This window comes from Carettochelys insculpta, chromosome 6 (genome assembly GCF_033958435.1).
Source record: "Carettochelys insculpta isolate YL-2023 chromosome 6, ASM3395843v1, whole genome shotgun sequence".
Lineage (NCBI taxonomy): Eukaryota > Metazoa > Chordata > Testudines > Carettochelyidae > Carettochelys > Carettochelys insculpta.
Genome location: NC_134142.1, coordinates 122,020,632 through 122,043,107, shown reverse-complemented (window position 1 = coordinate 122,043,107; position 22,476 = coordinate 122,020,632). Strand labels below are relative to the sequence as shown.

Here is a 22,476-nt window from a genome sequence, read left to right as displayed (position 1 = left end):
TGAGGCTCCAGCTCAGCCCCTTCTCACAAGGGCCCTGCTACCCCCACAGGGCCTTGCCCACCAGGCTGCGGTTTGGGGGAGCTCAGAAATCCCCCCAACCCTTCGGCTGGGCAGAGGATCGGCTCCGTGTCCCAGCAGCTGCCCCCTACCAGCCGCCCCTGTGGCCACGCTGTGTGTGTTGTGGCACGAGCCTGCCAGAGCCGCAGCAGAGCTAGGGCAGCCCCATGGCCCGGCCCTAAGGGTGCAGTGGTAACCACTCCCCCCAAGAAAAGCCAAGCTGCTGCACCTCTACAAGGAGAGCTGAGCTCCAGCACACTCGGTGCAGCTCAGACTGCCCTCCCCAGTGCCACCCAGGAGCTGCCCTTGCTTGGGGGAGGGGGTCTTGGCTCTGGCCCTTTTCCTCTCCCTGCCCCTAGCTGCAGAGAGCCCTGGGGCAAGGCTGGGCTGCTGTGTCCCACCCGGCTCAGACGGCAGCTCCCCTCAGACTGACGCAGGCCGGCCAGGGAAGGCAGGAGCCCCTTGGAGCCGAGGCAGAAGCAGCATCCACGCAAGGACAGCAGCCTCTGACACGGCACCTAGCAACTCCGCAACATCACACCAGGAGAAGCCAGCTGCCACCACAGCATGTTTATTGGGGTGCTCACCCAGCAGGGGGGTGAGGAAACAGCCCAGCAAGGGGGTCTCCCCCACATGCAAGAGGAACCCTAGTCTACACACAGGTAAGTCACCCCCCCGGCACATGAAAAATCCACCCACACCCAGCACGGAAGGCTGCCCCAGAGCCCAGGAAATACATCACAGGCTGAGTCCCTGGCGCATGCGGATGTGGTGGGAGAGCGCTGACCACCCCGCGGCAGGATAGGCCCTTCCTTAACTGTCCAGCCCTCAGGCGGACGCTTGACGAGCCTGAGCCTCCTCGTGGTGCCGCATCCGCTGCTCCAGCTCCGGGCGGAAGTGCCGGATCAGCCCCTGCGGCGAGGAGAGCGTGTGCAGGGCCGGCACCGTAGCAACCGACCCCCTGCAGCATCTGCGACACCCGCCTTCCATCACACAGGCGGGAACCTGCCCAGGTGTCGCCCCCCCCCCCCCCCCCCCCCCCAACTGCAGCAGCCTCTTCCCCCGACCCACCCAGGGCCCCTTTGTGCCAGGCCAGCTGGCGCAGCCCACCCGCCAGGCCCCGCCGGCTACCTGCACAGGCCAGGCGGCCCCGTCGCCCAGGGCGCAGATGGTGTGGCCCTCGATCTGCTTGCTGATCTCCCAGAGTGCATCGATCTCGGCTACCTGCGCGTTGCCGCGCACGAACCGCCACATCACCTTGTTCATCCAATCCACACCTGGGGGTGGAGATACCACAGCCAATCACAGCCCAGCCAGGGAGAGGGGCTGGCCTACACCCTCACTGCCCTGATCCCACCCACAGGCCTGGACAGCTGGGCAGCCCTCCCCCACGCCTCCAGGATCCAGCCCGCCCTACATCCCACCCACGGGCCGACTGCCAGCTCCCCGGTCCAGCACTCACCCTCCCGGCAGGGCGTGCACTGCCCACAGCTCTCGTGCTTGTAGAACTCGATGAGGCGGGCAATGGCCCGGACGATGTCTGTCTGGGGGAGGAGGGGAGGGTGAGTGCCCCTGCCGGAGCCGGGCGGGCTCAGGGAGCAGGAGGAGCGTGCAGCCGGCTGGGGCCTTACCGATTTGTCCATGACGATGACGGCAGCTGTTCCCAGCCCGGTCTGCGCCTGCACCAGCCCGTCGAAGTCCATGGGCACCGTCTCGCACACAGACTTGGGGATGAGGGGGGTGGAGGAGCCTCCTGGGATGACGGCCAGCAAGTTGTCCCAGCCGCCGCGCACGCCTCCTGTGGGCGGAGGTAGGTCTCAGCTCTCCCCCTCGCCCCTCCTGGCGGACCAGAGCCACAGGTCCCAGCGCCCTCCCTTCCCCCACGAGCCAGCTCCCAGTGCCACCTGCCCTGCCAGCTCTGGGCGGAAGCCTCAGCTCAGCCCCTGCCTGCAGGCCACCAGCAAGATTAGCAGCACAGTACCTGCCCCGGTCCTTCCCCCCGTCCCACCACCACCTGCCTTTTGTAATGAGCCCCCCACGGCCAGGACAGCTGGAGCTAGACGCATGAGGCAGCCCTGTCGCTCACCCCACAGCCATCCCAGCAGGGGCCAGCATTCAGCATCTCACCCGCGTGCTTCTCGATCAGCTCCTTGAGCGGCACCGACATCTCTTCCTCCACCGTGCAGGGCGTGTTCACGTGCCCAGAGATGTTGAAGAGCTTGGTGCCCGAGTTGCGCTCCCGCCCGAAGCTGGCAAACCAGGTTCCCCCGCGCCGGCAGATGGTGGGCGCCACTGCCACCGTCTCCACGTTGGCCACAGTGGTGGGGCAGCCGAAGACGCCTGGGGAAGGAGGGGGCACAGGCACGGAGACAGAGCAGGCTGGGGTCCTATCGCCCCCTACATAGCACGAACCACCCTGTCCCCCCACGTAGCAGGACAAAGGAAGTTTTGCTGGAACACCCACAATCCCCCAGCCCCTTAAAGAATGAGACACCCCCTATTACGGTACCCACCCCCCAAACCCCACAGCTCGCCAGTGGGTCGTACCAACGTCAGCCGGGAAGGGGGGTTTGAGGCGTGGCTTGCCCTGCTTGCCCTCAATGGACTCGATCAGTGCTGTCTCCTCCCCGCAGATGTAGGCCCCGGCGCCCCTCACCACAAACACGTCGAAGTCGTAGCCTGAGTTGCAGGCATCTTTGCCCAGCAGGCCAGCCTCATAGGCCTCTCGGATCGCCACCTGCCGGGAGACAGGTCAGGACAGCTGCTCCCCTCCTGCCCCCGGCCCTGCCGCCCCACACCCGCCTGCCCTGCGTCCTGCAGAGGACGCTCCTGCTGGTACAACCTGGCCCTGCCACAGGATGAAATGCAACAAAGCAGCAGTTACTCCTCCACCCATCCCCCCACCACTCCCCAGGCTCTGGGGGGAGGGGAGCCCCCAGGTCCCCCTATTGCCCCAACCCACCTGCAGGTTGGAGGCTTCATTGTAGAACTCCCCACGGATGTAGATATAGGCAGCCCGGGCCCCCATGGAGCGCCCTGCCACCAGGCAGCCCTCCACCAGCTTGTGTGGGTCATGGCGCATGATCTCGCGGTCTTTACAGGTTCCCGGCTCCCCTTCATCTGCGTTCACCACCAGGTACTTGGGCCTGGAACACAGAGCCCATGGCACCAGCCACAGCAGCCCTCCCGCCTGAGCTACCGTCCCACATTCAACCCAGCTCCACCAACAAGCCTCTGCTATGGGCAAAGAAAGCCTATCTGCTTAGCACAGCCAGCAGCCCCTCCCGCAGGGAGCCGAAGGGGCCCAGGCATGCTGCAGCTCAGCAGCCCTACACCCTGCAATGGCCCTGCCCTCCCAGGGAAGAAGTTAATTATAACACTCAGAGTGGAGGTCTTGCCACCAGGTCCTATGCAGGCTCCGGCACTGCCCACCCTAAAACCCTCCTCCAACAGGGTTGTTTCAGATAAGGAGCTTCATCGACCTGGACCTTTGCCCACCCCACACAGCAGAGCGCCCGAAGAGTAGCAGCCCTCGCGCACCCACCTGCCATCTGAAGGCTTGTTCATGAAGCTCCATTTGAGGCCTGTGGGGAAGCCAGCCCCGCCCCGCCCTCGCAGGCCTGAGATCTTGATCTCGTTCAAGATCCAGTCGACCCCCTTCAGCAGGATCTCCTTGGTTTTGTACCAGTCACCCCGTCTCAGTGCACCCTGCAGCCTGGGCAAAGGAAGCAGCAAATCAGCTGGCTGCGTTACGGGGATGGGGAGGACCAAGTGTAGAGCACAAACCAGTCAGATACAGCCTTTTCTACCCCCAGCTCCAACTCTGCCCCAGGATGGGGAAGGAGGACTGGTAGGTTCAGAGCTAGGGAATGGAATGCAGGACTTTTTCCTGCTGGGGCACTGGCTCCAATCTCATCCTAGGCCAGGAAATTGACTGCCTCAGGGGGGTGAGGAACATTACGCAGGTTCTTTCAGTTGTAGGACATACTAACTCTGACCCAGCTCCATGGAGGTGGGGGAACATGACATGGGGCCTGTCACCTCGGGGGGGGGGGGCGGGGGCGGGGGCACTGCTCTGATACAGCCCCAAAGCAGAGAACTAGCTTCCTCAGGGGACACAGAATGAGCTATGGGGCATTTGCGCTTTCGACAGAGCTATTGCTTATCCAGCCCGAGAGCTGAAAGCAGACAGTGGCTGGGACATGGGAACTCTCTGGGAGCTAGTTTCCACTGGTCCACATGCCAGCTGCAACCAGAGTCAGAGCGGATGCCAGTGCATTGGTCCCAGGGTGAGCATTGACACTCTAGGCCATGCAGCTTGGATCTCACCTCCAGTCGTGGCGTCCATAGAGATTGGTGAAGATCCGGTCCTCGTCCTTCAGGGGACCAAACTGGGTTTTCTTAGGAGCTGTCTGCAGAAGATGCATTGCCAATGTGACTTGAAAGCAGCCCCACCGCAAACAGCGCCTCTCTCATCCTCAGGCACTAAGCTGGTACTACTCAACCCAGCAGTGCCCCAGCCCTACACTGATCCCCTGCTGCTGATCTGCCCTACAGCACCTCCCAATTCCCTCAGAGCTGCCCACCCCCCCATCCTGATTTGCTCCCCTGCAGGCCCCCAACCTCACCTAGAGCTGCCCCCGCTCCCAGCATTGCTCCAATGCCACCCAGAACTACCTGGCTTCCTGCGCTGTCATCCAGCTCCACCCTAGCCCTGCTCAGAACCATACTAGCATCCAGCACTTCCCCCCTCCCGCTGCTGATCTGCCCCCTCAGCACCGCCCCCATTCCCCCAGAGCCCCCCTCACCCCAGAACCCTCCAACCCTGGTCTGTCCCCTGCAGCCCCCCAGCCCCGCCCCGAGCTGCCCCGGCCCCCAGCATCGCTCCAATGCGCCCAGAGCCGCCCTGGCACCGACACCAGCCCCAGCCAGCCCAGCTGCCTGGGCCCCACGGGGCGGAGCAGGGACAACGTGACGTGGGCGGGGCAGGAGCCCGGGGGCGGGGGGGGGAGTCCCGAGGGCGACGTCACTCGGCTCCTGAGAGATCCCGCGGGGGGAGGGGGAGGCGCAGGCCCCGCACACACCGAGTCGGCGGCGGCAGAGAAGCGGCGCAGAGCGGCGGCCCCGCGGGGGCTCAGCAGCTGCCGCGCGGCCATGGCGGGCGGGGCCGAGTCCGTCCGAACGGCGCTCCCCGTCCCGTCACCTTCAGCCGCCGGGGGAACGGCGTCGCACTCAAATAACGTCACGTACCCGGGATCCACTTCCGGCGCGGCGGGCGGGCGTCACGTGCCCGGAAGAAGCGGTCCCGCGCGGAGCCTGCTGGGAGAGGTAGTTCGGAAAGGGGCTGGAGCGGGAGAGGCGGGATCACGCTTAGTGCTGGGGCGGGCGACGGGTGTCTCGGTTCCATGTGGGGCTGGGCGCGCCGCTCCTGCCCCGTCACCCCGTGGGGGTCCTCCTGCGCCTTCCCTTCCCCCCCAATTCCTGCCCTTCCCCCTCCCCTATTCCTACCCTGCCCCCCAGCTCCTGCCCCTCCCCCGTCCCTGCCCAGCCCCTCACCCTCCCCTCTTCCTGCCCAGCCCCGCCCCCAGCTCCTGCCCGTCCCCCGGCTCCTGCCCCGCGCCCAGCTCCTGCCCGTCCCCCGGCTCCTGCCCCGCCCCCAGCTCCTGCCCCTATCTCCGGCGTTCCCCAGGGGCAGGATGAATTTGCTCGGTGCTCAAGGCCTAAAAAATTCCCATCCCAGTTCAAACCACGTGTTAATGTGTCCAAACTGAATATAAAAGAGAGTTCAGCAGCCTCTCTTTCCAAAGTGTTGTGAAAATTTATTAGGGGGGCTCCTTTGCCTACTTGGCTTAATCTAATTCTTGACTCCCCTCCCCCCTGCCTTCTGCCCCTCTACTCTCTGATTTGATCACCTTGGTAATCTTTTTCTGATTTGTCAACTTTGATTACTATTTTTGGTTCTCTGTGCCTTAAATATTGAGTTTGTTCTGGTCTGGCTATGGGCTAAAGAAGTGGGTCTGTCCCACGAAAGCTCATCACCTAATAAATTATTTTGTTAGTCTTTAAAGTGCTACTGGACTGCTTTTTTGTTTTAATAGTATATAGACTAGCACGGCTGTGTCTCTCTTACAGATCTAGAGAAGTTGTTATTCCCTTCTACTTCGCACTGGTGAGGCCACATCTGGAGTATTGAATCCAGTTCTGGGCCCCCCAGTGTAGAAAGGATGTGGATGCATTGGAGAAGGTTCAGCAGAGAGTAACAAAAATGATTAAGGGGCTGGAACACACGACATATGAGGAGCAGCTGAGGGATTTGGGCTTACTTAGTCTGCAGAAGAGAAGAGCCAGGGGGGATTTGCTAGCAGCCTTCAACTTCCTGAAAGGGGGCTCTAAAGAGGACAGAGAGAGGCTGTTCTCAGCGTGGCAGATGCAGAACAAGGAGCAATGGTCTCAAGTTACAGAGTTGGAGGTGTTGGTTGGATATTGAGAAAAACTGTTTCCCCAGGCGGGTGGTGAAGCACTGGAATGCGTTGCCTAGAGAGGGGGTGGAATCTCCATACCTAGAGGTTTTCAAGTCCCGGCTTGGCAAAGTCCTGGCTGGGATGACTTAGTTGGGGTTGGTCCTGCTTTGGGCAGGGGGCTGGACTCGATGACCTCCTGAGGCCCCTTCCAGCCCTGGGATTCTATGATCCCTTTTCATCTCGCTCTGCCAGCCCTGCCTCTAAGCCCCTGATGTCCCCTGTAACCCTCCCCATTCTCTTCTGCAGCTCTGCACCAGAGCCTGGCTTTCCTTCGGCTCCAGATTCACTCATTAGCGCTATCCAAAACGCCCCTGTTAAATGGATTAAGAGTTGGATGGAAGGAGCTCAGGGAGAAATCACCCTCCAACAGATGCGTTTCTGGGGGTTCAGCATGGTTCTGACCCCTCTGTTGACCTGGCAGCAAATATTGAACCATGGCAGAGGAGCTACACAGCTGGCACTGCTGGGGGCATGGCAACCAGTGAGGCGGTTGGGACCCTGAGCTGGTGCCATCAAGTAGTAGTAGCAGCAGCAGCATCATCCTTCAGTCTATGTAGACTGTGGATTGCGCCCTTCGTAGTTCCGTTTGGCATCCTCATTTGCAGCATCGGCTGTGACTGTGAAGACCCACACGAGAGTGACAGTCCTTGCTGCATCTGTTGCATATGTAATGGGTGTCTGGCAGGTCCTTGCTGTGCTTTCTGTGCACTTGCTTCTCCTTTGCTAGCTGTCTGATCCTCAACTCACCCTTCTGAAGGCCCTTGTATAGTTCCTGCCTCCATCTGCTGCGATCGTCTGCCAGCTCCTCCCAGCTGTCTGGCTTGATGTCTACTTCCCTGAGGTCTCTCTTGCAAACATCTTTGAAGCACAGCTGGGGGCGTCCGGGAGGTCTTTTGCCAGAGGCTAGCTCGCCATACAGGATGTCTTTTGGGATCCTTCCATCATTCATCCTGTGGACGTGGCAAAGCCAGCGGAGCCGCCGCTGCCTGAGGAGGGTGTGCATGGTTGGGATTCCAGCTTGCTCAAGGACGGTGGTGTTGGTCACTCTGTCCTTCCACGATATTCCAAGGATGCGCCTGAGGCAGCGCAAGTGGAAGACGTTCAGCCTCTTTTCCTGGCGGGCGTACAGGGTCCAAGTCTCGCTGCCATAAAGGAGGGTGCTGAGGATGCAGGCTCTGTAGACTTGCATTTTGGTGTGAGCGTACAGCTTGTTATTCCACACTCTCTTGCTGAGTCTGGACAGAGTTGTGGCCGCTTTACTGATCCTCCTATTTAGCTCAGACTCCAACGACAGGGTGTCAGCGATGGTGGACCCGAGGTAAACGAACTCGTGGACGACCTCTAACGTATAGTTGTCGATGCTGATTGATGGAGGTTCAGCAACGTCCTGAGCAAGTACATTTGTGTTCTTTAGGCTGATGGAGAGCCCGAAGTCCTTGCACACTTTGGAGAACCGATCCAGCAGCTTCTGAAGCTGGTCTTCTGTGTCTGCCATCAAGAGCTCTTGGTAAAATGTGTTTTAACCCAGCCAGATGCGGCGGAGCAAAGCCCGCAGCCCATGCCTGGACGGCAGGGAGGCGGAAGGAGATTTAGGGGGCAGCTAGCCCAGTCCCGGCCCATTTGGGGCCCCTGGAAAAATATCCTCCCACTGTGGCCCTGGAGCTGGAGGAGCTCTTGGCTTCGGGGGTGACCTGGGGGAGGGGGGCAGAAAGGAGTAATAGGGGGTGGTCCTGGGGGCAGAGCTTTGGGGAAGGGGTGGAATGGGAGTGGGGCCACGGACAGGGCCATAGAGGCACAGGTTGTGGTGCTGAAGGACAGGGCCTGGTCCCCCTATTTGCTCCAGCCCAGGATCCTAATCCACCTCTGCCTCTGGGCCACGCACTGGAGTCCTGGGGGTGTGATGGGGTTCAGGGGTCCCCAAGCTCTGCACCCCATCTGCAGGCAGAACAGGAAGTTTATTAGGTGCCAGAGGCACAGCTCAGCACAGAGGTGTCAGTACAGCAGGCAGAGACAGTCATTCCAACCCATCCTGGGGAGAGCAGCCTGAGGGGTGCCCCATCTGGGGTGTAGCTTCCCCCCAGCCAGGCTGGCTCCTTCCAACTCTCTCCCCCCGCAGCTTCTACCTGCCGCCTCCCGTTCAAACTCAGCTCAGCTCCTCCCTGCGCTTTGGTCAGGTCAGAGGTGTTACCTGCCAGCTTAGGTTACAGCCCCAGGGGGTCGTCCTTACCCGCTTGGAGCTGCTCTGCCTGTCACACCCCCCCTCTCCCCACTCCATCACAGGGGTCCACTTGCAGGGGTCCCAGGCAGCTTAAGCCTCTGGAACCCAAGGAGAGTCCCAGCCCTGTGTCAGTCTGGGGGTCCCCCGGCCCTAGAAGCCTGTCCTGTCCAGCACTCCAGCCCCAGGGCTCATAACAGCCCCTGCACCCCATAGCTTACACCCAACTCGCTGAAGGGCTGGGCCATCCGGGCTCCTGGTAAATTGTCTCCAGAGAGACCCGCAGCCCCTGCGTACTTGTCTCCACCAGGCCTGCTGTTCAGTAGCACAACTGCCCGGCCCAGGCTTGGCCACAACCCTAAGGTGCATTTCCCTGCCTCAGTGTCCTCCCTGCTCAGCACATTCCTGCCCTGGAGCAGAGTCCTCCAGGGCCAGCCAGGCCCTTACACGGCAGAGCAGGGTTCAGCAGCTGCAATATGGAGGCTGCCCTCCCCGCCCCCCCTGCAGCTCTTCTGTGCCCACTTGCAGCCTCCTTCCTGCCCCTTGCCCAAGCTGCCAGCAGGTCTGTTTAATGTACGCCCCACCCAGCAGCACATGAGTCTCCTGGGTACGTTCCCACTGCCCCAGCCCAGCCGGGACGGCGCAAGCGCCTTCACCCAGCATGGCCCACGGCAGGTCTCCAGGCCAGTGCGGTTGGGAGGAGCGTTGGCCTGGGCTGGGACGCAGCTCTGCCAGTCAGGCACGGGCAGGCGTCTGTGATTTCCGCAGCAAGTTGCTAGCATTGCCCAGGACACTTCTGCTGTGCAGCTCGTGCTCCAGAGTCAGCCCAGGGTGCGACCGCTGCTCATGCTCCGCTCCCCAGGTGATGCTGGAGCCGGAGCTGGGTGGGCTGGATATGGAGCCACTGGGGGGTTGGAGCTGGGGAGGATGAACCGTGGCCACAGGGGAGTTGGAGCTGGAGTTACCTGGCTTCCCCCAGCTGGGGCAGCCGGGAGCTGGACCGGCGGAACATGTTGCCACCCCCAGTTCGGGGAAGCCAGGAGCTTCGCTGGCGGGGCAGCAGCCCTATTCCTGGCACACCAGACAGGGCGACCATCCAGCCCGTTTTGGCTGGGATGGTGGTCATTCCCAATGTCCCGTATTTGGCTGGGGGAGATACAGCACCCTACAGACTGGGCCACAGGGCACGGCCGGGCTGATGGGATCCTGGTGGGGAGGCACCAGCCCTGCTATGGAAATTGTTCCCCCCATGCTCCCAGCACTGACCACGTGCCCAGGGAGTGGGGGCCGGCCTGTCCCAGCAGGGGCCCCGCTCACATAGAGAGAGACTGCCCAGGTTACATCTGTCACCATTACCCTTCCCCACCCTCCCCCGGGTGTCCAGCCTGGCTCAGCCCTGCCCAGGGGCAGCTCACCGTGAAAACAGAGAGACGGGACCAAGTTAGAATTCTCTGTAATTTTTTTTTCCATGAGGCCCCTGTGTGCCTCAGTTTCCCCTAGATTTTCCAGGCTGCCCTTTTTTTGGGGGAACAGGCTTGAGTTTGCTCCCCTTGCAGGCATGGAAGGGAGGGCCCTTACCTGCCTGAGCAGTTCATTCAAGACCATCCAGGCAAACCCATATCAGTGGAAAACAAAACCGTGGGAAGCGCTGGGCAATCCAGTTAGCAGGGCACAGCCCCGACCAGGCAGCGCCCCCAGGGAGGCTCTCTCAGCCTCGCAGCCACAAGGCTGAAGGAAGGACTGGGCTGGGAGGTAGTGGGGGAGTGCGGACAGAAGGAAGTGAGAGACACAGCTGTCGGGTGAAGGAGTTTGGGGTGAAGTCAGGGACAGGTTTGGGACAGGCTTGTTATTTGTGACTTGACCAGCACCACTGATGCTTTAAGCCTCAGTTCGGCCAGCTGCCCTGGGGCCTGCCAGGGCTGTGATACAGGTGTGAAAATGCTGCTACATATCTCTGCGGACAGGCTGGGGGCCTGAGCCCCACAGAGTAGCCAGGGCTCCCCTGTCAAGGTGAGTTTGCCAGGCCTCAGGGCTGGTGTCTCGGTGCTTGTGGGCACACACCTGGCAGCACAGCCTGTCCCCCCCCCCCCAATCAAGTCAAGCCTGATAAAATGGGGCAGGTGGTGGATATCACTCTCCCATGATGTGAGAGGGGGCAAGGTCAGCACACAGCCACACCCCTGCACTGAGAGAGAGGGCCCAGCATATGGCCACACCCCTGCGTGCAGAGGGGGCAGGGTCAGCACATGGCCGCACCCCTATGCTGTCCCCCGTGACTCCTGCTTGTCCCACCCCAAAGGTGGTTGCAGCTCCCCCAGGTGCAGCACCCCTCTTGGGACACCGCAGAGCAGAGCAGCCCAGGGGCTTTGGGATGAGGTAGCCCATGTGCCTGGGTAACACCCTTCCCCCCCGCCACCTCGCCTTGGACAGCAGCCATTGTTACCCACAAAACCCAGCTTCCAGCATGACCCTCAAGCCGGGACAGCACCCAGAGCCCTAAGGTTACTGCAGTGATGAGCTGGGTTTCCTCTCTCATCCTTAAGCGCACCTTCCCGTTCCCCACTCACCCACACCCACAATGCCCCCCATAACAGTAGGCAGGAAGCTGGTCCAGGCGCTGTTTATTGTGCCACAGGCCACACCCCCTCCAGCCGTGCAGGAGGGTCACTGCTTGCCATTGCCATTGATGGGCCGGTCACGGTGGGCGGCTGACTCCAGGTAGGTGCGCAGGCGGGGCCGGGCGCTCACCCGCTCCACATAGGCGGCCAGCAGAGGGAAGGAGGCCAGGCAGCCGGGTGCCAGCACCAGATGGTTCCGCAACAGCTCCACCAGGTTATAGTCTGCAAAAGAGATCTGGGGAGAGGGGGCGGGGTCAGCACACAGCCATGCCCCCAGGCTGCTGCTGAGACCCATCTGTTGTGGGGCGAGGGACAGTGAGATCCTGGGCTAGAAGCAGCATGACGGACAGACACCCCAGCCACTTTGGGGGGCCCCCAAACACACCCACCTGATCTCCGATGATGAAGGCCTTGCCGGCGTGGTTCTGGGACAGCAGGGTCTCAAAGGGGCGCAGGTGGGTTGGCAGCGCCTCTATGTAGGCTGCCTTACCGTTCTCCTGCAGGAGACAGGGTGTCAGGGCCTTGCGCTTCCCCTACTATGACCAGGCCCATCCATCAGCCCCCCATCCTAGTGCTAGACCTCCTGACACCACAGGGGGGGTCCGCCCCAGTGCTGGGGACCCACATCCCCATTCGCCCTCTGAGCAGCAAACTCACGCTGTCCTCACAGCTACAGGGCCCAGGCTGCATCCTAGAGGCGCCACTCCCGTCCTCCCGGCCAGGCCTGTCCCCATGCACGAGCTGCCCCACCTCCACCCCCCTCCCGAGGCAGACTTGGCCTTTGGCTCACGTAGTTCTGGTAGATGAGCTGGGCATATTTGAGGCGCAGATCCTCCACCCCATCGTTCACCATGTCCAGCAACGCCGCCTGCCGCTGGTCCTTCCCGTACAGCCCTGCCGGAGCGAGACCACCGCCCACAGGGGTGAGCCCCCCCGGAACCCACACACCCAGCCCTGCCCCCACCCCCTCCCTACAGCCCTGCCGGAGCGAGACCACCGCCCACAGGGGTGAGCCCCCCCGGAACCCACACACCCAGCCCTGCCCCCACCCCCTCCCTACAGCCCTGCCGGAGCGAGAGCACCGCCCACAGGGGTGAGCCCCCCCGGAACCCACACACCCAGCCCTGCCCCCACCCCCTCCCTACAGCCCTGCCAGAGCGAGAGCACCGCCCACAGGGGAGAGCCCCCCCCAACCCACACACCCAGCCCTGCCCCCACCCCCTCCCTACAGCCCTGCCGGAGCAAGAGCACCACCCACAGGGGTGAGCCCCCCCCAACCCACACCCCCAGCCCTGCCCCCACCCCCTCCCTACAGCCCTGCCGGAGCGAGAGCACCGCCCACAGGGGTGAGCCCCCCCGGAACCCACACACCCAGCCCTGCCCCCACCCCCTCCCTACAGCCCTGCCAGAGCGAGAGCACCGCCCACAGGGGAGAGCCCCCCCCAACCCACACACCCAGCCCTGCCCCCACCCCCTCCCTACAGCCCTGCCGGAGCAAGAGCACCACCCACAGGGGTGAGCCCCACCCAACCCACACCCCCAGCCCTGCCCCCACCCCCTCCCTACAGCCCTGCCGGAGCGAGAGCACCGCCCACAGGGGTGAGCCCCCCTGGACCCACACCCCCAGCCCTGCCCCCACCCCCTCCTTACAGCCCTGCCGGAGCGAGAGCACTGCCCACAGGGGTGAGCCCCCCCGAACCCACACACCCAGCCCTGCCCCCACCCCCTCCATACAGCCCTGCCGGAGCGAGAGCACCGCCCACAGGGGTGAAACCCGCTCCCGGACCCACACACCCAGCCCTGCCCACCCCCCATACAGCCCTGCTGGAGCGAGAGCACCGCCCACAGGCGTGAGTCCCCCCGACCCACACACCCAGCCCTGCCCCCTGGCTTCCTTTCCCCATAGCACTGCTACAGAAGCGCCACCTCCTGTGCAGGCAGCCACCCCCCAGCGGCCTGCCCCCCCCTCCCCCCCCGTGTGGCCACCCCTCCCCCAGCCCTACCGTGGCTCCTGGCCAGGTGCCGCAGGATGGCGTTGGACTGGTACAGGGTTAAGTCTCCGTCCTGAAACTTGGGCAGCTGCCCGAACACCTGCAGGGAGCAGGAGGTCTGAGTGAGGGGTCCTGAGTCTCTGACTGACACAGGCCATGGGGCAACAGCCTGCTGGACCAGACAGCCCTGGGGGGGGGGGACTTGGACCCAGCGCTCCAGCCCCCTGCCGGGATGCCCCTCCCCAGGCCTCATGGGTCCGGTCCCCAAGCTGCTCCCCACCAGTCATGGGGCTGTGGCCCCCCACATCCTCTGGGGTCCCCCCACCCCACAAGGTCACAGGCCTCAACTCCCCCAGCCGGGGATCTCTTCCCTCAGTGGGGTCCCCTCGCCCCATCGCACATGGCTTCACTCACACAGGATTTCTTGAGCTCTCCCTTCTGCCACACCTCCATGGTCACCACGTCCTCCTTCCACTCCTGGCCCTGGTCGGCCAGCAGCATCCGCACGGCCTCGCAGCGCCCTGTGCCAAGGGACGGCCCTCGTTCGCTGCACTCCGGGCACGGCCACCCCATCACCCCCGCAGCTCCCCGGGCACGGCCAGCGCCCCCCCCACCAGCTCCCCGGGCACGGCCAGCGCCCCCCCCCCACGTCCCCAAGGCAGGGACAGCCCCCAACACAGCTCCCCAGGGTGCAGAAAGACCCCCTCCAGCACACACACCCCCGCAGCTCCTCGGGCACGGCCAGCGCCCCCCCCACCAGCTCCCCGGGCACGGCCAGCGCCCCCCCCCCACGTCCCCAAGGCAGGGACAGCCCCCAACACAGCTCCCCAGGGTGCAGAAAGACCCCCTCCAGCACACACACCCCCGCAGCTGCTCGGGCACACGCATCCCCATCGTCCTCCACCACCCAGCCCCCCGTCTCCAGCCCCTACACACCCGGGCGACCCCCACAGGCAGCCCCCGGGCGCCCAGCCCCCCTAGAGCACGGACAGGACAGGACAGCCCCCCACCGCCCATGCCCCCTGGGCAACCCCAGAGCTAAGTGGGACAGGGGCTAAGGGGGACCCCAAGCGCTGCAGGAGGCTACAGGTAGGGAGTGAGGGGCACTGGCAGAGCAGCGGGGAGGGGGCAGGGCTGGGCTAGCAGGGGCTGCGGGTCGGGAGTGAGGGGCAGCCCCAGCCGGCTGTGCCCAGGGGTCCCCGACACTCACCGCGCACGGGGAAGTAGGTGATGGTGAAGGGCCCGGGCACTGCGGAGAGAACAGAGTTAGCGCTCTGGGACATGGGGGGCAGGTGTGGGGCGGGGGGGGGGGGGAGAGACCAGCACTCCAGGCTCACACTCACTCTTTGCTCCCCCTGCAGCTGCAGCACCAGCAAGAGTTTATCCTGAGCGAACAGGAGCTGGCAATGTGCTGAGTCACCCCCCACACAGGGGCTTAAAAGCACAGGGGCAGGCCCCACCTCCTGCCCCCTCTTCCAATCCCCAAGCTCCACCCCCTTCCCTCCCCCCTCCAGGCCCCACCCCCGTCCCTTCCCCCAGGCCCCACCCCTTTCCTGGAGGCTGCTGCAGCGCCGACTGGGTGCCCTTAGGCACCCACCTGTCTCGTGCTAAGCCATTCTCAAGGGGAGCTTTCTCCCGCCAGTTTCACTGGTGATACAACCCCCAGCTGGACTGACAGCCGCAAGCCCCTGAGCGTAACCTTAAGCAGGAGAGATGTCAATAAACAGGTTCATTCTGGGGTCTTTGAATCCGCCCTTGGCTTTAAGAGTGGAGCCCTGCAAATCCAGGGGTACAGAAATAACCCTTCCCACGGGCGGGCAAGACGCAGCTCATCTTTGCAGCTACGTGTGTGGCTCTGCGTGCAAATTTGGGATCTAGAACAGGAGCTGGCGAGATACAACCTGAGGGTCAAAGCCAACCTGCCTTGCCAGGACCCCCAGGCTGCTCAAACCAGCTGGTAGTGCCTTTGAGATGCTCTGCACCCCATTGGCCAGTTTCCAGCCAATGGGAGCTGCCGTGGTTGGCCTGGGGGCGGGGACAGCCTGCAGTCTCCTCTCACCCTGGCGGGCAGGGATGTGTAGCACACAGAGGCACGTGGAGGGTGGAGTAAGCAGGGAGCCTACTTCAGCGTCCTGCTGGGATGTGGCCAGGACCCACCTCAATAAGCACCTCCCTGCCAGAGCCTGTTTCCGGTACTCCAGCCCCAGGTCACCACCCAAACCCTCTCCCCTCCCCACCTCCCAGGTCACAACTCCCTCCTGGACTCTGCACCTCCTCCTGCAATCTCCCGCTCCCCTGCCAGAACCCTCCCCTGCACCCCCATCCCTTGCCCAAGGTCACAGCCCTCTTCTTCACCCAGGCTCCATCCCACACCCTCTCCTGCGCCCCAGTCCCCGATCCCCAGTTCTTCTCTGCACCCACACTCCATCCCAGGCCCCACGCCCCCTCTGGAGAAAAGTGTCATTTCCAAAATCTTGGAGCACCCCCACCCCCCCAGTTCTTGCCTACCCCTGATCTAGAACCTGCACATTCACAGGTGTCAGCTTGATATCCACAGGGGCCCACATCTGTGGGTCAGATTTGCAGCGCAGAGGAGAACGCGGACATCGCCTTTGTATCTGCAGGACCCTCTTTAAGAGGCTTTGGAGGGAACTGGGCGTATGCTTTTGCTGTTACCTCTCCCCAGAGAATCCACATCCCCACAGCAGTTGTGCATTCCTGCAACACCCTGTGCCACTTCGGACTTTTGGCAACATGCGAGTCCTCCTGGCCCACGCGCTTGGTAACTGAAGACTGATGAGACCTTCCTTTTGTGTAGGTCAGCCCCACCCGGGAGAGCAAATGTCACTCTGCGGGGAGTTCATTTGTGGCACTCGGAGACGGGGATTGTTATGGGGTGGAACCTCTCGAATCCGGAACTCCCTCGTCTGGTGACCTCCGTAATCCGGCGTGATGTTAGTTCGCCGGACGACCACATATCAGGGATGTGGCCAAGTTTCCCGTGGTCCCAGGAAGTTTGTGTACAGCCACCAGTCCCGGCTCTCAGTGGTCAGTGCTCTTATTTAGCTGTAATTTGCCCCAAATGTTGCCCAAGAGCCCAGTAAGCAGCGGAAGTGTTGGTAATGCTGCTTGGCAATATTGACCTGCCATGGTCTGGCAAATTTTCTCGTCCGGCACCAGTCAGGTCCTGGGGATGCCGGCTGGATGAGGGAGGTACAGCCTGTACTTCGAAGCACTGTTGATGTGTGGGAAGAGAGCACATGCCCCAAACGCCAGAGGTGGGAAGGGCAAAGGACTGGCCAAAAGCTGACAGTGCAGAGATGTCCGGTGCCGGCAGCCGTAATCTGGAGCACGGCGAGGGAAGTTGAGCAGTGGCCCCAGCCCGCTCCACTCCCCTGGCCACATTGCTGGGGGGAAGGGCGGGACAGTCCCAGGCTCATTCAAAGGAAACTGCCATATGTCAGGGGGCGCAGAGCGAGCTGCCAGGGAGTATAGTGGGATGGACCAGTGTTCCCAGGTAGCTGAGCACTGGGGCGGCCGCCCAGGAGGGATTCAGGTGCAGAGCGCCTCCGGTGTGTGTCTCAAATGGTGCACAACCGCACGCGCCTCCGTGCGCAGAACAAAATTTATTCCACCCTTGGATGGGAAAAATTAGTGGGAACCCCAGGAGGGACCCCTGCTGCCGGCACCAGCCCCTGCTCTGCTTGTCCCCCAGGAGCGGGGAGAGGCAGGCGAGAGCAGAGCAAGAACAGGGAAAAGCCAGGAAGAAGGCGAAGCAGGGGTAGGGATGTATTGTTCTGGCCCTTCCCCCTGGGCTGGGGGTCATGTGGCCAGTGTCCCCCCCCCATCTCCCTTCATCACTCGCCCTGCTTCTCAGCACAGGTTTCCATGGCCTTGATAGATGCTCTGCCTTCATTCTGATACAACGTGACGCAGAATTCCTTGTGCCGTGTTCACTGTGCCGTACGGCCAACATTGAGGCTTCTCTTGATGGTAAATTTTCACAATGGAAGCGGGTAACTAGTGGGATTCCCCAAGGGTTAGTCCAGGGACCAATCTTGTTCAACTTATTCGTCAATGATCTAGAGAAAGGGGTAAGCAGTGAGGTGGCAAAGTTTGCAGATGACACCAAACTGTTCAGAATACTCAAAACCAAAGCAGACTGTGAAGAACTTCAAAAGGATCTCAGCAAACTGAGTGATTGGGCAGCAAAATGGGAAATGAAATTGAATGTGGGTAAGTGTAAAGTAATGTACATTGGGAAAAGTAACCCCAATTATACATACGTTATGATGGGGGCAAATTTAGCTACAACAGATCAGTAAAGGGATTTTGGAATTATAGTGGATAGTTTGAAAACATCCACGCAGTGTGCAGCGGCAGTCAGTGAAGCAAATAGGATGTTAGGAATAATTAAAAAAGGGATAGAAAATAAGACAAAGAATATCTTACTTCCCCTATATAAAACTATGGTATGCCCACATCTTGAGTACTGCGTGCAGATGTGGTCTCCTCACCTCAAAAAAGATATATTGGTGTTAGAAAAGGGCAACTAAAATGATTAAGGGTTTGGAACAGGTCCCATATGAGGAGAGGCTGGAGAGACTGGGACTTTTCAGTTTAGAAAAGAGGAGACTGAGGGGCGATATAATAGAGATATATAAAATCATGAATGGTGTGGAGAAAGTGAATACAGAAAAGTTACTTACTTGTTCGCATAATATAAGAACTAGAGGACACCAAATGAAATTAATGGGCAGCAGGTTCAAAACTCATAAAAGGAAGCTTTTCTTCACACAGCGCACAGTCAACCTGTGGAACTCCTTGCCAGAGGACACTGTGAAGGCCAGGACTCTAACAGAGTTTAAAAAAGAGCTTGATAAATATTTGGAGGTTAGGTCCATAGATGGCTATTAGCAAGGGGTAAGGTACGGTGCCCCTAGCCTTTTGTCGAAGGCGGGAGATGGATGGCAGGAGACAAATCGCTTGATCGTTGTCTTCGGTTCACCTCCTCTGGGGAACCTGGCATTGGCTACTGTCGGCAGCAGGATACTGGGCTAGATGGACCTTTGGTCTGACCCAGTATGGCCGTTCTTATGTTCTCTTCCTGTTACTCCTTTGCCTGGATTGGGGGTAAGTGCCGACTGTGACCCAGCACTCCAAAGTTCATCACGGTGTCATTCTGGCATTATTAGGGCACATTTCATATGGGCCAAGCCAGGGGTCTGCAACCTGCAGCTCCGGAGCCGCATGTGGCTCTTTAAGGACGTCTTTGTAGCTCCCAACGCTACAATTGCACAGTTTAAAAAACCCCTCCTGATTATTGTCACTAAACGGTGAATGTCCTAAAAGCCCAGCAATGAACAACTCACACCTAAATCGCAAACCATATGTGATCTCGTCCTGCTGGATAACTCCCCATTGAATAGTAACAGAGAGGGAGGGGTGCTAGTCTATATACTATCAAAACAAAAAAAGCAGTCCAGCAGCGCTTTAAAGACTAACAAAATAACTTATGAGGTGATGAGCTTTTGTGGGACAAAAGGTTTCCTGGGCAAAGAACCGCTTCGTCAGAGGCATTGAGTGAGGAGCTGGGATTCAGAGGAGTATTTAAAGAGGGGGGTCCCAGTAAAAGGGAGGGCCAGAGCTGACAAGCTCTATTCAGTCAGGATGGAAATGGCCCATTACCAGTAGTGTACATCAAGAGAGGAGAAAACAAGTCAGATCAGTCAGGAGGAATGTGGCCCATTGTCAGATTGTAATGTGGAGGTGTGAACTTCCATAGCAAAGAAACTGCCTTTGTAAGGGGCCAGCCACTCCCAGTCGCTGTTTAATCCTTGGTTGACGGAGTCAAATTTGCAAATGAATTGCAGCTCAGAGATTTCTCTCGCCATTTGATTTTTGAATTTTTTTTTGTTGAAGGACGGCTGCTTTTAAATCTGTGACCGAGTGGCCAGGGAGATTCGGGGAAAAAATAGCTCTTTTCTTGCCGACCCCTGGGCTAAGTTCAGGGAGCCATCATAGGAGGAGTTATGATTTGCCAAAGAGGAGCAGCCTATTTGTATGTGTGTATCAGTTTTGTATCTGAAGTTATCAATAGGGATTATGAACCTGTATTTCAGAAGTGGTTACACCCGGGTAACGTCCCCCAGGCTAGGTGAGTTTAGTCCTGGTAGCTGCATGGGACGGGCCTATGGCTGGTAATGGACCCCGGTGGAAAACAACAGGTCTTACGAGAAGTTTCTCCACCACCTGAGCTGTTCTGAGGCCGCTCCAGACAACCTGGGAATAAGAGCTGCTATGACTCAGCACAGTGTGTGCCTGGCTCACGTGGTTCCAGGCTCCACCTTGGGGTGTCTGTGTTTTTCCACACACAATAAAGAAGCCGTCCTGGAGCAAATTAAAGATGAACAAAATGACGGATGAGGGACAGACCCAGGACAGACCCACCTCTGCAGCTCTGGAATTCTGAGCTTCCACTCGCCGAGCTGGGGGCGAAGGGTTCCGGCCAGGTGCTAGAGCAGCGGTTCTCGAATCTTTGAGCTTTACGCCCCCCCCTTTTGATTTTTGAGAAACCCTCCCACCCCCACCCCCCACCTCTTCTTCGCCATCATCCAACCCCCCTTTAACAAAAAAATCCATTGGGAATTTACAATAGACACAAACATGTTGTTTAGAATTAAAAATAAGCACATATCGTTGTTCTTGATCCCTTGTGGGTGCCTGGTGCAGCCGCAGCTGGCCAGCGGCGTGAGCCCTGGGCCAGCCGCCAGAGCTGCCCCCACCAGCCGCTCGAGCCCTCCTGCCTGAGCTCCTCCCCTCCCCCAAGTCAGGCACCCCCAGCCCCCCATCTAATGCCATCTTCCTCTTCCTCTTCCTCCTCCTCCCCTCCCCAACTCACACTCCCCTTTGCAGGAGGCAGCTAGCTCCACGTGGGTCTTCGACGGCTGCCTGCTTTTTATAGCAGCTGCGCCAGGTTGCCCACGTAAAATGGCAGGGGCTGAGAGCTGGAGGCAAAGGCTGACTTTTTCTTGGGGTGGGGGGAATGATGGGGGGGCTGGGTCACCTCATGCCCCCCCGAATGTCTTCACACACACCCACACACTCCCCCCCAGTTTGGGGAGCCATGTGCCAAAGCTAAGGCAGGAATGACAGCACCTGGGGCTGGGAGGCTCTAGTCTCACCCAAGAAGACTCCTGGAAACATGTGAGACTCAAAGACTGGATTGGGGGAAGTGCTGGACGCAGGCTAACGGGGTTTCTAGCCGGGGCATGAAGGACCTGGAGCTTCCAAGCAGCAACAGGAACATCTTTTGCGTCAGGGGCCACTGACAGTGTTCCCTGGAAGCTGAGGCAGCTACTCGGGAGATTCAGGTCGTGCCCAGCTGGTTAGCAGAGCGCCCAAGCCGACAGCCTGTGATCCTATGGGTGGTGCAGATCTGCACATGCCTGGGTGCACAGAACAAAATTTATTCCGCCATGGGTGGAAAAGAGGGAACCCTGCCACTGAGCCACAGAAGAATCGGTCGGGGGCAAACCAAGCGAGAAGCAAAATAAAACATCCCCTCTCTCGCCAATGGGCCCCCCAACTGTGAACCTCACGCCTCTCTCCCTCCAGCCCCATGGGGGGTGGTGGAAGCCTCAAAGTTCAGGGCTTCCACAGGCCAGATTCACTTTACTGGGGGCCCAGAATGAGTGGATTTCATGGCCCTGCCCTAGGATCTGGGTGGGGCTAAACAGAAGGGGTTCACTGTGCGGGAAGGGGCTGCTGGGGAGCAGGATGTGGGTGCGGCAGCTGGGAGGGAGGGTGTACAAGCAAGCCGGGGGTGGGCTGGGCAGGTGGGAGGGTGTAGGATGCCACTGCTGGGAGGAAGGGAAGGAATCCCCAGGTTGCAGGGAGCCAGGCACTGAAGGGCCTGGTCAGTTTCCCAGCTCCCTCAAGCAGTGGGCAGCCAAGAAACTGACCAGGCACAGCTGCACCTTGCTCCAGGCACCCAGGGGTCCCCTTTCCCTAACTTGTGTGAAATTTGAGTTGCATGGGGGTCCCCCCCACGTAACTTGGGGTTTTACTGTAGTTAATAAACTGGGTTTTCGTTATCTAAAGCAATGAGTGGAAGCGACAAGTTCGGGAATCTTAGCCCTAGCGTCCAAGGCTGTGGCCTAGTCCTCACCATGGGCGGAGGCGGAGGGGTTGAACTTTGAGCTTACGGTGCACGGTTCCCTGCGCAGCACAAGGGAGTACTGTGTGGGGGTTATACTCCTGAGGGTGTGGGCACCTGGGGAACTGGGTGTTGCCCCAGCTGGAGTCATTCTGCTGTTGGTTCGTGGGAGGGGCTGGTCAAACAGCCTGCCCTGACTGCAGCCAGGTAGCATGTCCCCGCCTGTCTGCAGGCCAGGGGAGCTTTGCAGCTTGTCACAGAAGCCCAGTGGGAGACAGAGCCCAGGCTGGCGGGTCGGGGGGCTCATGATACCTTAGTTCCAGGGGGCATCCCAGGGGAAACAGTGGCCTAGCTGAGCAGGATCATGTGCATAGCTGGCTGCTCTGAGGCTGGGTCGATACTTGTCGTGGAAGATCGAATGCTTAGGTTCCATCTGCCGGGGTGCCGCTTCGCGCACATTCCAGGGTCTGTGCCGACCACGGAACTCTCCCGTCGGCATTCTGCTGTGAAGACAGGGACGAATATCGACGACTGCAACATCGATTTTTGGTACGCAATGGGCGCCCCTAAAATTGCATAGCAGCCGTCGATGTTCAAGATAAGCGCAGACCTGAGTGAGATCTGTACTTTACACAGGGGCTGGGATTTGAAGTGGAGTGGCCTGAGAGCCATCAGAGAGCTGCTGTGTCTTCTGGTTGATTTTTGGGACAGGGAGTTAGGGACAGAAAAGCAGGAAGATGAGCGGTTGGGAACTTGGAGCTGAGCAGAAGAAAAAGAGAGCAAACTCCATAGACCAGTGGTTCCCACCCCAGGGTACCTGTCCTCTTGGGGTACTCAGAGGTCTTCCGGGGGTACAGTAATGCACCTAGCTGTTTGCCTAGTTTCACAACAGGCTACAGAAAAAGAATTATCGAGG

The 22,476-nt window shown here is 60.2% G+C and overlaps 2 protein-coding genes across 2 annotated transcripts; both read right to left on the bottom strand.

The window, feature by feature from the left end:
• Positions 1-612: 612 nt before the first annotated feature.
• On the bottom strand, positions 613-5,276 carry NDUFV1 (NADH:ubiquinone oxidoreductase core subunit V1). The gene is made up of 10 exons (XM_074998161.1): positions 5,142-5,276; positions 4,387-4,469; positions 3,602-3,772; positions 3,020-3,203; positions 2,605-2,794; positions 2,185-2,397; positions 1,689-1,855; positions 1,520-1,601; positions 1,189-1,334; positions 613-969 (listed from the first exon to the last, which is right to left on the bottom strand). Exons 1-10 carry the CDS (start codon positions 5,211-5,213, stop codon positions 886-888), a joined length of 1,392 nt encoding a protein of 463 aa, XP_074854262.1. The 5' UTR covers positions 5,214-5,276; the 3' UTR covers positions 613-885.
• A 6,121-nt stretch (positions 5,277-11,397) lies between these two features.
• On the bottom strand, positions 11,398-14,855 carry GSTP1 (glutathione S-transferase pi 1). Its single transcript, XM_074996091.1, has 7 exons — positions 14,746-14,855; positions 14,613-14,651; positions 13,817-13,923; positions 13,415-13,502; positions 12,202-12,305; positions 11,801-11,908; positions 11,398-11,646 (listed from the first exon to the last, which is right to left on the bottom strand). Coding segments are annotated over exons 1-7 (636 nt in total). The 5' UTR covers positions 14,747-14,855; the 3' UTR covers positions 11,398-11,457.
• Positions 14,856-22,476: the final 7,621 nt, after the last annotated feature.

Bases quoted from the DNA above. Each gene is read 5' to 3' on its own strand.
- NDUFV1 (XM_074998161.1), bottom strand. From the start codon at position 5,213: ATGGCCGCGCGGCAGCTGCTGAGCCCCCGCGGGGCCGCCGCTCTGCGC. The intron at 2,398-2,604 runs GTACGACCCACT...CTCCTTCCCCAG, and splicing joins CCCCTTCCCGGCTGACGTTG to GCGTCTTCGGCTGCCCCACC. The intron at 1,856-2,184 runs GTGAGATGCTGA...CTCCGCCCACAG, and splicing joins GCTGATCGAGAAGCACGCGG to GAGGCGTGCGCGGCGGCTGG.
- GSTP1 (XM_074996091.1), bottom strand. The intron at 13,503-13,816 runs GTGAGTGAAGCC...TGCTCCCTGCAG, and splicing joins GAGAGCTCAAGAAATCCTGT to GTGTTCGGGCAGCTGCCCAA. The intron at 11,647-11,800 runs GTGGGTGTGTTT...CCCTCTCCCCAG, and splicing joins CCTTCATCATCGGAGATCAG to ATCTCTTTTGCAGACTATAA.